This window comes from Entelurus aequoreus, linkage group LG07, assembly GCF_033978785.1.
Source record: "Entelurus aequoreus isolate RoL-2023_Sb linkage group LG07, RoL_Eaeq_v1.1, whole genome shotgun sequence".
In the NCBI taxonomy this organism is placed as follows: domain Eukaryota; kingdom Metazoa; phylum Chordata; class Actinopteri; order Syngnathiformes; family Syngnathidae; genus Entelurus; species Entelurus aequoreus.
The window spans coordinates 27,439,489-27,456,838 of NC_084737.1; the positions used below are offsets into that span (position 1 = coordinate 27,439,489).

At 36.2% G+C, this 17,350-nt stretch overlaps 1 protein-coding gene across 4 annotated transcripts in view; it reads right to left on the reverse strand.

Annotated features, from left to right (window-relative positions):
• Positions 1-17,350, reverse strand: part of arhgef25a (Rho guanine nucleotide exchange factor (GEF) 25a) — a 141,697-nt gene that overhangs the window by 11,688 nt on the left and 112,659 nt on the right. For all 4 annotated transcript variants that reach the window (XM_062053098.1, XM_062053097.1, XM_062053099.1 and 1 more), the window contains 9 exons: positions 15,412-15,478; positions 13,104-13,207; positions 12,909-12,978; positions 7,041-7,130; positions 5,695-5,787; positions 4,052-4,102; positions 3,894-3,971; positions 3,626-3,817; positions 3,368-3,548 (listed from right to left, as the gene is read on the reverse strand). In XM_062053098.1, coding sequence (XP_061909082.1) covers positions 3,368-3,548; positions 3,626-3,817; positions 3,894-3,971; positions 4,052-4,102; positions 5,695-5,787; positions 7,041-7,130; positions 12,909-12,978; positions 13,104-13,207; positions 15,412-15,478 — 926 coding nt within the window. The remainder of the gene's footprint in view (positions 1-3,367; positions 3,549-3,625; positions 3,818-3,893; positions 3,972-4,051; positions 4,103-5,694; positions 5,788-7,040; positions 7,131-12,908; positions 12,979-13,103; positions 13,208-15,411; positions 15,479-17,350) is intronic.

Consider the following 17,350-nt stretch of genomic DNA (forward strand, 5'->3'; position numbering starts at 1 on the left):
CAGCTTTTGCAGAGGAGGGACCACAGGAAAAGCAAACTTTGTGTTTGAAATACACAAATTATTGTATGAAATAAAGCAACAGTGATTGAACATTTGCATGAAAACAGATATTGTGTACTTTATATCTACGCACACTAAAAACAAGTATTGAATGTGTCGTTTTTCAGCCTGTTGTTGTTGTGTCCAGAAGAAAGTCAAAAAGTACTACACTCTTTTTAACTTTTATTGCCAAACATCTATAACACATGACATTAGCACCAGCATGTCGTTAAATTAGTTATTTTCAATTACATGATAGCTTTCTCTTGTCCCATGTCCCGAGTAAATAATAGCATCCTCTGCCGCGACTCGTTCATAAATTGAACAGTCCATCTTCACAAAGGTATTTTCCTCTGCTTTATAAATAAAATGTCCATTAAAAGTACACTGAAGTTTCTGAATGGTTAGTACCATTGTAGACTAAAATATCAATGTTGTGGTTGTCATCACTCTTTACAAGAAAGTAAATATCTAGTCAACGACAGCTCCTGTTGCTTCTTCATAAGAAACTTGCCCATAGTGTTTTGGAAGGGAATTACATGTCTTGCGCCACCCCGCACAGAAGAACCATAAACCAAACAAGACACAGTCAGGGGACGCAAACTATGTGACGCTAGAGTATAATCAAGCCACAAGACTGCGTGTTCAATTGAAGTGCAAACGGGTTGCAGACCTCCCTATTTAAATGAAGTTTTTGCGTATATACCGGCTGTCACCGTGGAGACAATCGTTTCCCTCCATATTTATGGCTCCATATAGTCCAACCTCTGGTGTTCCGTAATGTTGCTAACTTGCAGCACAAAAATATTATATATATATATATATATATATATATATATATATATATATATATATATATATATATATATATATATATATATATATATATATATATATATATATATATATATATATATATATATATGTATATATATATATATATATATATATATATATATATATATATATATATATATATATATATATATATATATATATATATATATATATATATATAATCTCGGCATTATTATTAACCCAACTCTCTTGTTTGAGCCACACATTAAAAGTGTTACTAAAACAGCTTTCTCTCATCTTCGTAATGTCGCTAAAATGTGTCCCATTTTGTCCATCAGTGATGCTGAGATCATTGTACATGCGTTCGTTACGTCTCGTCTTGATTACTGTGACGTATATTGCACGGGTCTCCCTATGTCTAGCATTAAAATATTACAGTTGGTACAAAATGTGCTTGCTAGACTTTTGACTAGGACAGTGGTTCTTCACCTGGGTTCGATCAAACCCTAGGGGTTCGGTGAGTCGGCCTCAGGGGTTCAGCGGAGGTCAAGACACACCCGACTCATCGTGTAAATACAAACTTCTCCCTATCGGCGTATTACGGATACGGCAACAGCTGACTGATTTGCAGGTGTGTAATTTGTTGTGAGTTTATGCACTGTGTTGGTTTTGTTGTTTGAACAAGGTGATGTTCATGCACGGTTCATTTTATGCACCAGTAAAAAAAAACATGGTAACACTTTAGTATGGGGAACATATTCACCATTAATTAGTTGCTTATTAACATGCAAATTTGTAGCATATTGGCTCTTAACTAGTCATTATTAAGTACTTATTAATGCCTTATTCGGCATGGCCTTATTATAACCGTAACCCTCTAACCCTGACCCTAACCCTGACCAAATAACTCTAAATTAAGTCTTTATTACTTAGAATATGTTCCCCTAGTGTCCAAATAACTCTAAATTAAGTCTTTGTTACTTAGAATATGTTCCCCATACTAAAGTGTTACCAAAAACATACAACTTTGTCTTGAATTTGAAAAAATATATATATATATTTTTCACTAAAGAAGGGTTCGGTGAATGTGCATATGAAACTGGTGGGGTTCGGTACCTCCAACAAGGTTAAGAACCACTGAACTAGGACAAGAAAGTGAGATCATATTACGCATATACTGGCTCACCTGCACCCGTTCCCATTACACTTAAGATGCATTTTAAGGTTTTATTACTTATGTACAAAATACTAAACGGTCTAGCACCATCTTATTTTGCTGATTGTATCGTACCATATAACCTGTTCAGAATTCTGCATTCCAAGAACGCTGGCCAGAGCACCCAAAAAGTCTGAAGGCTCTATAGCATTTTCTATTTGGGCTCCAGTAATTTAGAATGCTCTACCACCAAAAGTTAGAGATGCCACCTCGGTAAAAGCATTTAAGTCCCACCTTAAAACTCATTTATATACTCTAGCTTTTACATAGACCCATATTTAGACCAGTTGACCTGCTACTTCTCTTTTCTGCTCCCCTCTCCTGCATGGAGATAATACCAGGTGGCCACGGATAATTTCCAGAGAGATACCAGTCTAAAAGAGTGTCTAACTGTCTGAAGACACAACAGGAGCAGCTGATTGCTTGCACCTGCCCTGATTGGGGTAGCAGTAGCCAATCCAGAGGCCGCTTAAAGTCAGCTGCCACGTCCTCTTCAAACAGTGTGGTGTGGGTTACACTGGAATTGCTATTGCGACATTTAGTGGACAGATTTAGAACAGCAGTTTATTTCCAAAATAAAATTGCAGCTAATTTTTATACTTAGCAAACTCATTTTGCGGGCCGCGGGCCGGAACAAACCAGTTCCGTACATTTCACACCTCTGTTCTACACACAATCTTAGTAGATCAGCTTTGCGTGTGTATCAAGTTTGCACATGTTTTGTACACGCAAACTTTTAGTAGTACAGTATAACAATACAAAATGCTGATTAAGCATTTAAAGAAATACAGTCACTAAAAATACATCACAAATTCTGAAATTCTTAAACATTTTTACAAAATACTAATTGCAGTGGCCGATTTCAGATTTTTCACAGAAAAATAAATAAAAGATTAAGTTACATTGATTGATTTAACTGTATAACGTTTTGATTACATTGACACTGATATTTTACACATTTAAAATAAATCAATTTTAGTTTCTATATGTGACGTGTTCAAAAATATCAGGACTCCTGGCCATTACACCTGTAAAAGCTTTTTAAATTTTAATCAGAGTTACATAATATTTTTACTCAATACCAGAAAACGGTGGAAAATAAATCTAAACAATGAATTTGTATACAAAGGAATGCAACACTGAATAAATCATAATTTTAAGCAAAAATTTAAGTTTTATTTTCTATTCTACTGCTGCCTTACTAAAGAACCTCAAAAGCCATTCCCCAACATTTGCAATGCCTTGTCGCCAACTGAAAGGGTCAATAACAGCAGAGCTGCATTATAATTATGGACAGAGGCATTTGAGGCTCACCATTGAGGAAGTTGCGCTGTGTTTCCAAGATCTGAACCACATCGTTTACCCAAGCTCTGCACGTGTCCGGGCAGGAGGCCAGCAACTGGAAGCGCACCACGCTCCCATCGGAATTGCGTGATGTCAACACAAAGCGTGCATCATCTCCGTCCAAAGAGGGCTCCACCCCCAGGCAGCTCACCTGGAAGAGATTAGATTTGAGAAGATGTGTTGACTGGATTTATTTGGGTAAAATGTGTGTGTACAATAGGCATTTACCTTGATACTATTCTTAAAGATGTACCCTGGAAGTGAAAACCCCTTCTTCCTATCAATAGGCTCACTGAAGATGACCAGCTGCTCAAACAGGAAGATCCTTCTTTCTTTGGCTCGCGACAGGAAGCCAATGTCCTGCTCGGTAACGGTGAAGGTGTCCTGCTGGAGCAGCTTCCCCTGGGCTGTGATCTTCCCCTGGTAAACAATAACAAAATGAGGAAGTGTTTTTTATGGAATCGTTGGCACAAAATGTTATTTTCTTTACACTTACCTCAAAGCCTTGTAGTCGACCCACATTCATCATGTCATTGCAACGTTTTGGCACAAAGCACATTACTTCTACTGCTTTCTGTATTAGAAAATAACAACAAAAGCAAATGCTGATCATTCCCAAACTAGCACTAAAACGTTATCTAACAGAACACTCACCTCCAACTCTTCCGTGTCCATGCCAGCTTTGGTGTAATACTTCAGGAAGTCCTGTCCAAATAAACACAGCATGGTCACCTGAGCATTCCAGGTTTACTAGTCAGATGTAAAGACATCTGGACCAGCATCAAATCTGTCTTGTTTTTGGACCATAAAGGATTCAAAGACATTTTGAAATCACATAAAATCATTTGATGAGGAATGTTATTTGATTGCACAGCTCTGAGTAATCAGAATCTTTTTTTGTGATTATTGCGGGCTAAAATGCCTACATTCCTGCAAAAGTTGCAATGATTTGAGGCTTTTTTTAACATAACATTGAATCAATTTGTGATTTTATGAATTTGTGATGAATGTTTTAGATTTTTTAGGGGTTTCTTGTAACCTTAACCTAAAAAAAAAAAATTCAATAAAAAATTTGAAAACGGATACTGTATTGATGTTTTACTCTTTTTATAATGCACAGACTTAAAAAGTAGACACTAGATGACATAGAGCACATTTTTGGAGTCTAATGTTAAAATGACTCTACTGTTTTAATAATAGTAATAATTAGTTATGAATACAGAAAGAAACACTTCAGAAAGACTTCCTTATTGTCCACTGGATGCTCTGTCATCCACAAGTTGCAGACATTCTCCATGTTTATTTTACGCTTACAAAGGGTTTAAACATTCATTTATGTTCCAACACAATTACCCGCCGCACATAAATAGCCTTGAAAGCTGACTCTATGCCAAGGGTGGGCAACATTTTTGGCTCAGGGGCCACATTGGCGTTTGAAATTTGACAGAGGGGCCAAGTGAGCACATGAAGCATTTTAAAACATATATCTATTAGAACTAAGAGTAGGCTTCTCAGAACATGGGCTATTTTAATCATAATACATCTATTTTCAACAATATCATATCATACAAATTGTATTATAGGGTTAACACTTTCATTCTCTTTTAGTGGGAGGAGTGTTGTTGATCACCCATTTTCGCCTGTGCGTCGAAGTCTAGCATCAGTTTTGTTGTGGCAGTTTTTGAAACAGATTTTTGCTCAAGTCTGTTTCAATATTTGGCGGGCCGAATTAAAAGGACCAACCGGATGTGGCCCACAAACCGTAGCATGCCCACCCCTGCTCTATGCAGAGCCAGCATTGCAAATGAAAATCTGTTTTTAGTTGTCTTACCCTGGATACATTAAGATTAAATAGATATATAAATACATGTAAACTCGGAAGTGAGCACACTGTGTTGCTAAATGTGTACATTACCCAGAAGGCTTAGCGCTGTAGACAGGAACCAGAAGTAGGTCTGAGCTATGAGGGAGGATGATAATTGTGACAATAAAGAGTTGATATATTGTTACACGTTGTTGTCATTGCTAGTCTACACAAGTAAAAAACGTTGATATGCGCGCTTGAGCACCACTCAGAGACAAATTCCAATCGCGAAAATGACGCTGATTGGCAAAAATGTTCGGAGATATTGCGTGCATTGGACAAAGTTGCGAGGCTGTGCATAATGTGCGGAGATTGGTTAAATTTGTGGGAATTGGCGCGACCGCAAACTCCTGGGACTGAGTCATGTTTTGACCAGGGAGTGTTTGTGTGTGTGTATGTACAATACACGTGTGTGGTGCACCCTCATCTTCACCTTGAGCAGCAGCTGGTACTTCATGATCCTCTGGACGGGTTTGATGAGCAAGTCATTGAGTTGCAGCCTGTGACCCAGCTGCTGCCGTATCTCCTAAAAGGCAAAATAATGAACACAAAAACAGTGACACACGTAAACACAGCTGCAGCGTATACTATTTCTGGTAATATCCAATTTAAGATTTGTCTCATGTTCTTGTTTAATCATTATCTTGCTGAGTCACAGCCAAGCATGGCTGCAATGTACAAAATATCCTGAGAGAATCATAGTCAATATTTATTATTATCGAAAAAGTGTTGGGATCCGCAGTCTTATTTGAGAACAAATTACATTACATTACACACAGTATTTTGACCATATCATGCTTGAATATATATATTTTTTCAAATCAAAGCTGCATATGTTTAAATACTTCCATCCATCCATTTTCTACCGCTTGTGTCTCGGGGTCGTGGGGTGTGCTGGAGCCTATCTCAGCTGCATGCGGGCGGAAGGCAGGATACACCCTGGACAAGTCGCCACTTGATTTAAGCATATCTGTTGTGTACTAGTGTATTAAGAGAGGGTATGGCCAAAAGTAATTAAGGTGTGGATAGTCCAATAGCCTCTGTTCCTCATGCCAAAAAGTGGGCCAAAAGTAACTCTATAAAATCAGAAATTGTAAAATGTATTTCAAAGAAGCAGGGATATTGGGGCCAATAATGTTAAAATAATATTTCAACGGCGCACATTTATCCATGACAATATGGAGAAGCTTCTGATGGTGTGTTTGAAGGAGAAGCAGCTGGAAGGAAATGCAGTATAAGTCCACCATCCAAGGTACATACTGTACATCATTATTACATCACTTTATAAAACTACTATAGTCATCAGTAGTACATTCTATTGTTTTTATACAATATTATATACAAGTATTTTTTTCCTTTTTAAAATACATGTTACATATTATTTATTTATTTCATTTCAGTGGGTAACATTGATTTGAGATACAACTGTTTTGAGTTAAGAGCTCAGTCACAGAACCAATTAAGCATGTATCATACTCCTGTACAGCAGTTTGACTGTTTTGCCATTTCTAATAAAAAAAATGTATTTGAATAATTACTTAACTTATTGTCACACTTGTGTAGCAGCTCAGACTATTGACAAGCAACCTGCTTGTACACTTAATAAAAGGTTTATGGTAGCTACAGTTTGACTCCGGAACTGATTATTTACATTGCATTAATTGGAAGTGGGAGTGACCAGCGTTGGTTGTGTTCCAATTACCATTGTATTCTCTGATGTGTAAATACATGATCTGCATATCTGACACCAATAGGCTGTTAAGAGTGGGACACACTCACCTCGAAGTAGGTTTCAATGTACTCTGAGACAATGTGCTCCGACTTGGGTTTGTTCTGACAGTACACCACATACATATGCAGACGCCGCTCCTGCAGGACAAACCATAAAAAACATGGAATTGAACTTACGATTGGGTCAAATTTGATCCAAACTTATGTGCATGTATTTTTCTGTTACGCTTCAATGTGAGAAAAAATAGAATAATATGTGAAAAAGTAAGGGAATTAAAGGGGCAGTATTTGTGGAATTAGTGTAAGGTTAAAAGGAATCCTTGCAATAATGATTCATTTCAGAGTAATGAAGCAAACAATCTGCTCAGCGGTCACTCTTCTGTGACTAATTGGCCTTGGGAGGTGGAGTCCAAATGCAGCTTGTGCGTAGATGATCACCAGGTGTTGTATACTTTACCCAGTTACTTTGTGTGTAACGGGAGCCTTTCAGCACCCGCCAACATTAAGGCCGTACCCAGGGACGTGCACATGATTATAGAGGGGCAGGGGTATGGCGTCACATTAGTACCAAAAATCCAAGCGCGTAAAAACTGTTATCGCGCGCTGATTCTCCACTTCGTGCGCGCGCGCGACACCCTTTTGCGCGCGCGTGGTGCCTTTCTGCGCGCGCGCGGTGCCTTTCTGCGCGCGCGCTGTGCCTTTCTGCGCGCGCGCTGTCTCGGTCTGTGCGCTGTCATGTTTCATTTTGGTACTTTGGTACTTCTTTCTGATTGGCTTTGAAAAAAAAAAATGGAAAAAAAAAATAGAAAAAAAAGAAAGAAAAATACAACTTCAAGTAGGTTGTAAAAAAAGGCAGATGAAGTGAAACTATAGCAATGCTTTTCTTTACACTCTCTCCTGCACACAGATACTCATGTTATGAGAAGTATATTGTTTCAAAAATATTAACATTAATTGTTGATATTTTAAACATCTTTCAGATTACATTGCTCGAATTCAAAAACAACTTTACTACACAATTATTAGGCCCAATGTGCAAGATTATTCTATTAGTATTAGTTATTTTTATGTTTTATCATATCTTAGCTTATTTTTATGTTTTATCATATCTTAGCCTATTTTTATATGGTCTTATTATATTTATATTTCAGTTTTTATTGTATTTTATTTTATCTTATAGTTTTTCATATTGTAGTTTATTTTTATGTTTGATTATATCTTATCTTATTTCATATTATTTTTGGACTTTTACCTGATGTGTATTTTAATTATTTTTAATCCATTTATTTGATCATCTAGTGTTTCCTCAAAGAGCCCTCTGGATCTCCACGTCCAGAGGGTTCCTGTGATTGGCTATTGTCATTGTGTTGTTATTATTATTGTTGTTGTTGTTGTTGTTTGTTTATTTTTATGTACATGTTTGACTTCATGCGGTGTGGGTGTTATTTCTCATTTTGTTTTTAACTATGTAAAGCACTTTGAGCTGCATTTTAAATGTATGAAAAGTGCTTTATAAATAAAAATTTATTATTATTATTTTTTAGTAATAGTACCCTTACAATCACTCCAAACCAGTTCAATAACTTACCTCTTTTTCGGCCAACATTTTTTTATCCACTTCTTCCAATGACCCGCCCTGCTATACTTCTGATTGCTCAAAGCCAATCAGAAAGAAGGGGCGGTCTAAGCATGCCCGCCCCCAAAGTACCAAAATGAAACATGACAGCGCACAGATCGAGACAGCGCGCGATAACAGTTTTTACGCGCTTGGATTTTTGGTACTAATGTGACGCCATACAGGGGCTCAAAGTCAGAAAAGGGCAGGAATTTTTTTTTTTGTCCTTTACACCAGTGGTTCTCAAATGGGGGTACGCGTACCCCTGGGGGGACTTGAAGGTATGCCAAGGGGTACGTGAGATTTTTTTTAAATGTCTGTCAAAAAGAACTGTGAAAAGAAATGCAACAATGCAATATTCAGTGTTGACAGCTAGATTTGTTGTGGACATGTGCCATAAATATTGATGTTAAAGATTTCTTTTTTTGTGAAGAAATGTTTAGAGTGAAGTTCATGAATCCAGATGGATCTCTATTACAATCCCCAAAGAGGGCACTTTAAGTTGATGATTACTTCTATGTGTAGAAATCTTTATTTATAATTGAATCACTTGTTTATTTTTCAACAAGTTTTTAGTTATTTGTATATCCTTTTTTCCAAATAGTTAAAGAAAGACCACTACAAATGAGCAATATTTTGCACTGTTATACAATTTAATAAATCAGAAACTGATGACATAGTGCTGTATTTTACTTCTTTATCTCTTTTTTTTTTCAACCAAAAATGCTTAGCTCTGATTAGGGGGTACTTGAATTAAAAAAACATTTTCACAGGGGGTACATCACTGAAAAAAGGTTGAGAACCACTGCTTTACACAATATGGAAATTAATGTAAAATTTAATTTGCTAATAGGAAGCTAACTACTTAGCTGTGTGTCCTTTATAGCTAAAAGTGATTGCCATTTCTTTTGTGTCAACAAATTGTGGTCATAATGAGTTAATTGACATTATCATAGGCTTGGAAGACATGAAAAGCAACAAAACACTGGTTTATTATTAGTCTATTTATTGTTAAAGATAAGCACTTTAATATTGAACATTGAACAGTGCAACATGAACTTTGAAAAAAAATACAAAAATAAATACCCAAATGGAAAAAACTTCAATGTGAAAATCTGTCCTTCTTCCCTTAACTTGATGAAAACACCATCAAGTTGTAACTTATGGTCTTACCCACTTAATGCTCAGACTAAACAACTGAAACACAATACAGGGCCAAAAATATTGACCAGGGGCCAGTAGAGGGCTGTATCCTTTCTTTTTTGGCATTGTGCTGCAGGCATAACCAACATGAATCAAGTTTAAATACAGATGGCAATATTCCTAACAGATAACCTACATCTTATATCCCCAGAATGCTGAAATTATTATTATTATTAATAATAATAATAATAATTATTATTATTATTATCATTATCATTATCATGTTTATTCTTATTATTATTGTTATTATTATCATTATTATCATTATTATTATTTTGTTAACCCACACAGTAATAGCAAAGTCACAATAAACGTTATCTAAAACTCTACTGTGGGAAAAATGTGATCCGCCGTAAACACAGTGCATTTTATTTTGAAAATTAACCCGGTGTTTTATTTTGTATTTTGTTCACTACTTCCTGTCCCGCACGGTCCGCTCTGCTCTGTGCGGACTTGATGTGCCGTGCTCAATTGATGCGCCGTGCTCCGACGTCCGGCAAAAACAGAAGCTGACACATTGAATAAAAGAATAATACAGCGTTTTTCTGCAATATTACCCATATTAGATGCTGAATAAGTGGACGGCGACTAGACCATAACTCACAGGTTCAAGTTGCTCCACTATCACGTCTCAGGGGCGCAGTAACTTGGCTCTCTCTCCTCTCACTTACTCACTCACTCACCCGGTATTACAAGAAAACGTGGAGTTTTTGTACCGCTGTTTTTTTTTTACATCTCTGACAGGAATTTATTAATGTTGTTTAAAGGAGAAAAAAAACAAAAAACACACACACAGGCAGAGGGCACTTTTTAAGATGAGGCAAAAAAGGGCAGGGGCTCGAGCACCCACAGGGCCCTATGTGTGCACGTGCCTGGCCGTACCTAGCAACAATCTCAAACTGCTGAGCTGCACTCGATTACAGACCTGTTGTGACGCCACGTGGCCTGGATTCCTCACACTAGCATTGTTTTTTGCATGTGAAGTATGTTTACATGTGTGGGTGTGCACACATGCTGTATTTTGGTCTTGCAGCACATATGATACTCTGCTTTTCATTACGCCCCACTTTGCTTGTTTTCACAATATGCTCAGGTTTAGTTACAAGTTGTTTATATCACACCACTTTTTAAAGTACATTTCTCTGCCTAAAAAAACCTTTTTGGGTTGTTTGAAGGGCAAGAAAGGGCAGGAATAGGATCAAAATAAAAGCCGACATTAATCTTCAACAGACAAAATTGGTCAAATTACTCCACATGTCTGTCTTGGCTACATGTGCCACCACTTAACTAATGAAAACAAAATGATTCCCCATTAGGACAAGCCTTGTGACTCCATTTTAGTACAAACCCTATCCACGCAAAAAGGGTTTTAGGATGAAGCTAAAATGCATTATCACTTTTATAGGTGCATTTAATCTGACCTTTTCTAAACCTTTGAAAGCACATGTTGAATGTGGCCAGAGACGCCAGGGATGTCGTAAAGGGGCACCAAGCACGGGGGGGGTCATAAATGTTAAAATTAGATGTATTTAGTTGTGAAATAACAAGATGTATTTAGTTGTGAAATAACAAAATACAAAATTGTTCATTCCACCTGGATCACTTCACTCAACACAGTCGTCATAACGTCATTAAAGCTCACCTTTAAGCATTCACACACAGCACCAACATTATGGAACAAGGACGAGGTGATAGAAGAAAGGTAAAAATACAATACGTCTATTTGTAGCAGCGTAGGAGGAAGATATGTTCAAGTTTCACCTTTATATCTCATTACAGATAACTATGGTGCCTTCAAGGACCCTCAATTAAAGTTACAAACAAAAGTGTCACTAGTTTTACTAGGGCAGTGGTTCTCAACCTTTTTTCAGTGATGTACCCCCTGTGAAAATGTTTTTAATTCAAGTAGCCCCTAATCAGAGCACAGCATTTTTGGTTGAAAAAAAGAGATAAAGAAGTAAAATACAGCACTATGTCATCAGTTTCTGATTTATTAAATTGTATAACAGTGCAAAATATTGCTCATTTGTAGTGGTCTTTCTTGAACTATTTGAAAAAAAAGATAGGTTTTTATTTATATTTATAAAGGATTTTTGAATTGTTGCTATTTTTAAAATATTTTTAAAAATTCTCACGTACCCCTTGGCATACCTTCAAGTACCCCCAGGGGTACGCGTACCCCCATTTGAGAACCACTGTACTAGGGAGACTGAGCTCCTATTAGATGCACTTATAATAATATAATCATAATAACAATTTTGTATTATTTAGGTTTTGTATTATTCACTGATAATAATCATCTGGGTCTCAGCTAATCTCTGGTTTACATCTGACATAAAGGGAAATGTTCTATATATGTTAATCCCACCTTTAAAAAGTAAATCATCCAATTAAGGTTTTTACATGTGTTTTAAAAAAGCTGGTTTCAACCAAATCCATGCTATACTTAGTTTTTTGGTGCATGTAAACATATCAAGTTTGTGTGTATTGGCGTGGCGATCTCTGGGTTTATAGTGGGATGGGGGGGTCTTTAGGAGTTTTGTGTAATTGGAGTAAAGAATTTTTACACAGCGTGTTCTTCTCTAACAAGGAGCTAATAAAGAGTTAAGCCTTTTTTTTTTTTTACAGAAGTCTCTCTTTTGCAACCTTTTGATAACACTTTGTGACACTGGCCACTTCCCTTTGAGAACATCCTGTATGAAGCCTCACAATAGGGAAGTGTCGTTGTTTAATTGTTAGGTGTAATCTGCAAATAGCCCCCAGGCCGCCCATTGGACAGTGGACATTGTGCAGTATAAACGGTATGCTGCAGAGTTTAGCATCATTGTTGAGCAAACCTGGAGAAAGAAGATTTGTGCAGTAGTTGTTTCATGTTATTATGACCGGTCTGACCCAGACTTGCATGTGTTGTTTGTAGTCGTGTGTGTCAAGTGGAAGCTGGCAGTGGCGAGAGAAGGAAGGCAGTACAGTATAGTATCAACAGACTCTCTGCATGTTTTCTTTGCTCTATTTACTTCCACTTCAAACAAGTCAAGGAAGCAGAACCAGACTCTTCTGGCATGAGTGTGTTTGTTTGTGCACGCCGCAGCAATACTCACGTGTTTAATGAAGAGCTGACCCAGTCTCTCTGGCTCTGCCAAACACTTCTCCAGCTCCCCCAAGAAGTAGCTACAGAGGAAACACACACAGTCATGGATTCGGTCTGACCTATTGTTCCTTTGTCCTCAACTTAGCACAAAGCAACAGGAGGAAACACTATGTACTGTATTCTATTTTCACAATCAAGGACTTACTCTTTATGCCAGTCAAATATTTGGTAAATGTTCCCAAAAACAATCTTGTCTTTTCCCTTCATGTCCTCCGGTATACCTTTAGAGTTCATAGTGGCCATGTAGCCCTGCAAGATAATAACAACAATAATAATAATAATAAAGAGGTGCTAAATACTAATACCTCACAAAGGGCAATGAGCGACTGCATTACAATGACTTAGTAGGAACACAACAAAACGTCAAGCATGGTCTTATGTTTGAACCTGACTATTCCAGAATTTTACAGCCACTGAGCCTAAACAAACCTTGGACTTGTACTTCATTGCTACTGTACACAGAATATGATTTATTTTTGTATGCTATTAGGGTTAACCTGTCATAACAAACTAGCAAAGTCCTATATATACAAAATACGAATACACTTTTGTTATCAGATTAATCACACTTTGTATTTGGATTTATCGCAGTAAATTACTTGCAAGCGTAATTTAAATTAACTTAAAAGACACCCTAATATTTTGAAACAAATTTAATTTTATTAACACAATGTCTTACAGGAAAAAATGTTTAATCATTTACTTGAACGTACGTTATTCGTTCAAAACTGTTTTATCTACAGTAACATAGTTTCTTTTAATGTGAAACTTGCCAGCCAGCACACTAGTCTGCGTCTTCTCACTAATCTTTGCACTGATGTACAGTATGTATTGACCTGATCACTGACCATATAACAACCTGTGGCGCCTTCCAGGTAACCATCCGCTGTAAATAAGGTAAAGGAGCATTGCTGTCAAAATAAATTGTGTGATAATGTTTTGTGATTAGTCAAATACATTTATTAATTAATCAAATAAATTAACTTGTTAAATTTGACAGCCCTATGTAAGTATGCATATATATATATATATATATATATATATATATATATATATATATATATATATATATATATATATATATATATATGTATATATATGTATATATATATATATATATATATATATATATATATATATATATATATATACAGTATATATATATATATATATATATATATATATATATATATATATATATATATATATATATATATATATGCAAGTATGCATATATATATTTATATATATACATATACACACTTACTCAAATTTAACGAGTTAATTTATTTGATTTATATATATATATATATATATATATATATATATATATATATATATATATATATATATATATATATATATATATATATATATATATATATATATATATATATACATACTTATATAGGGCTGTCAAATTTAACAAGTTAATTTATGTGATTAATAAATCCAAATACAAAGTATGATTAATCTGATAATAAAAGTGTATTCGTATTTTGTATATATAGGATTGTGTTAGTTTGTTATGACAGGTTAACCGTAATAACATACAAAAAAAATAATATTCTGTGTACAGTAGCAAGCAGTACAAGTCCAAGGTTTGTTCAGGCTCAGTGGCTGGAAAATTCTGGTTCAATTCAGGTTCAAACATAATATTATACTTGACGTTTTGTTATAGTACTTTTGGCTTGTTATATATATATATATGTACCTGTACTATATATATATATATATATGTTTTATATTCTAGTTTCTTCAAAATAGCCACCCTTTGCACTGATTACTGCTTTGCACACTCTTGGCATTCTCTCGATGAGATTCAAGAGGTAGACACCTGAAATTGTTTTCACCTCACAGGTGCGCCTTATCAGGGTTGATTAGAAGTATTTCTTGCTTTATCAATGGGTTTGGGACCATCAGTTGTGTTGTGAATGAGAAGGTGTGTCCAAACGTTTGGCCTGCACTGTGTATATATATACATATACATATACATATAAACACATACATATATATATATATATATATATATATATATATATATATATATATATATATATATATATATATATATATATATATATATATATATGCCAACATTATGGAACAAGGATGAGGTATATATATATATATATATATATATATATATATATATATATATATATATATATATATATATATAATACATTTTATTTGGTATAGCGCTTTTCAGAGTACTCAAATATATCATGCTCTGCAGACATCAGTTCAGTTTCAGATGACTTGAACCTTTGTATGAACTGGAATATTTCTAGCTATCTAAAGCACCAGAAGAAGTATTGCCTTGACACTTCTGCAAGCTCATAATTCCTAAAATCTGCTTTACACTGGAGACAGTGCGGGATGGGGAAATTGCAAAAACTGTGACGATAAGGATTCAGAGCTCTGTTCCGACAGACTGAAGCAAGACTTACCTCTACAATGAGGCCCAGGTCTGCTACATAATGCTTCTCCGTCTCAATAAGCTCCTTCAGTACATATCTAAAATGAGACAAACGAGAAAGGACAGGTGCATGACTTCAAATAAATCCATTTTTTATGACATAAAAAACTTTCAGTAGAAGTGTGCTAACTGAACAATACAATTATACTTTTCCTGAAAAGCACAAGGAGATTATTTTAGTTTTTAATTATTGGCACATTCCAACCATGTCCTGGGCATTTCATTTCCCTTACACATGTAGGTTATTTGAAAATGCACATGCTAATTGTCATAAAAAACATTCTGATCTTACTCTTTTCCATTCTGGGAAAACAAATACTCTTACAATGAGTTCATTATATGAACACATATTTTCCCCAATAAAGACAATTTATCACAGGATTGAAACAAATAATGTGAAAATGCAGCTAGTGTGTGAGCCCAGATGAAACATTAAACCATCATCATCTGTGCATGACATGATGTTGACCACCATTAAAACTCTTCACATCCTCTGATGTCCTTCTCCCCCCTTCCTTAACATCCATTCTGCTTATACAAATATCCCTTTTGCATTTGAAACTCTGCAAACATTTAACGATGTCTTCTATCAGACCACAGGCTCCACAAACTGCTGGTATTACTTCAACAACCATTTAATACTGCACACATTAGCAATTATAGACCCAAACCAGCCATTTTAAGCAAAATCCTGGAACAAACCCTGTTTTATGCCGTTAAATACATCTTTGGCATGGCACAAGTGAGTTTTCCAGTCAGGATTTCGACCACAGCTTTGCACAGAAACTGCTCTGGTTTAATGTTATTGGACCTCAGCGCTGCATTCAACACGGTCTGTTTCACTGAACTACTTGGCCAACTGGAAAACTGGTTGTGACTTAAATAGTTTGGTCCAACTGGAAGTAACATATGTGGGCAGACCACAATTACTTCCCAAACAACTCAAATCTGGAGTTGCTTTTTTCATTACAAAACTTACCTGTAAGAGTATCTATAGCAGACCTGGGCATTCTGCGGCCCGCAGGCCACATCCGGCCCTTTGTGCGTCCCTGTCCGGCCCACGTGAGACCAATCATAAATTACAAAATACATTTTAAAAAGTATCTATGTCGAGTGTGCAATACAACAGTGCTGCTTTTGTTTTGAAAAGCGTTATTTGTATTACTTCCGTGTGGACGTATGCGCGTGCGTGATTGTGAGTGAATGTGAACAGCGGCAATCACAAATCACAAAATACATTTTAAAAAACATCTATGTCGTGCGTGCAATACAACTGTGCTGCTTTTATTTTGAAAAGTGTTATTTATGGACGTATGTCCGTGTGTAACCTGTGAGTGAAGGTGCACAGCGACAAGTGATGCTCGGCTGCCCCTGAGATTTCAGCTCACGCTAAAAAAATAAAAGTTGATGAGGAATGCCGTGTTTTCAAGAAGACATGGACTGCCAAGTATTTCTTTACAGAAATTAAAGGTAAGGCTGTGTGCTTAATTTGTGGTACACAGGTTGCTGTGTTTAAAGAATATATTTTGAATTGCCACTACACGACGAAGCATGAGGAAAAATACTGGAATCTGTCCGATGAAGAGCGCGCAAGGGAGACTGATGCGTTGATGGTAAAACGGCAAACCCAACAAGGACTTCTTGCCAAATTTCACACCCCCAGAGATGCAACCGTCAGGACAAGTTTCGTCCTTTCTCACAAAATCGCCAGAAAAAGTAAGGCGTTTTCTGACAGAGAGTTTATTAAGGAGTGCTTATTGGACTCTGTTGCGCTGATATGTCCGGAGAAGAGGGGCGCATTTGAGAACGTGTCACTCTCCCGATGCACTGTAACGAGGCGGGTTGAGACCATCGCTGGAAACTTGGAGCTTCAGCTGAAGAACAGAACGGCCAACTTTGACTGTTTTTCG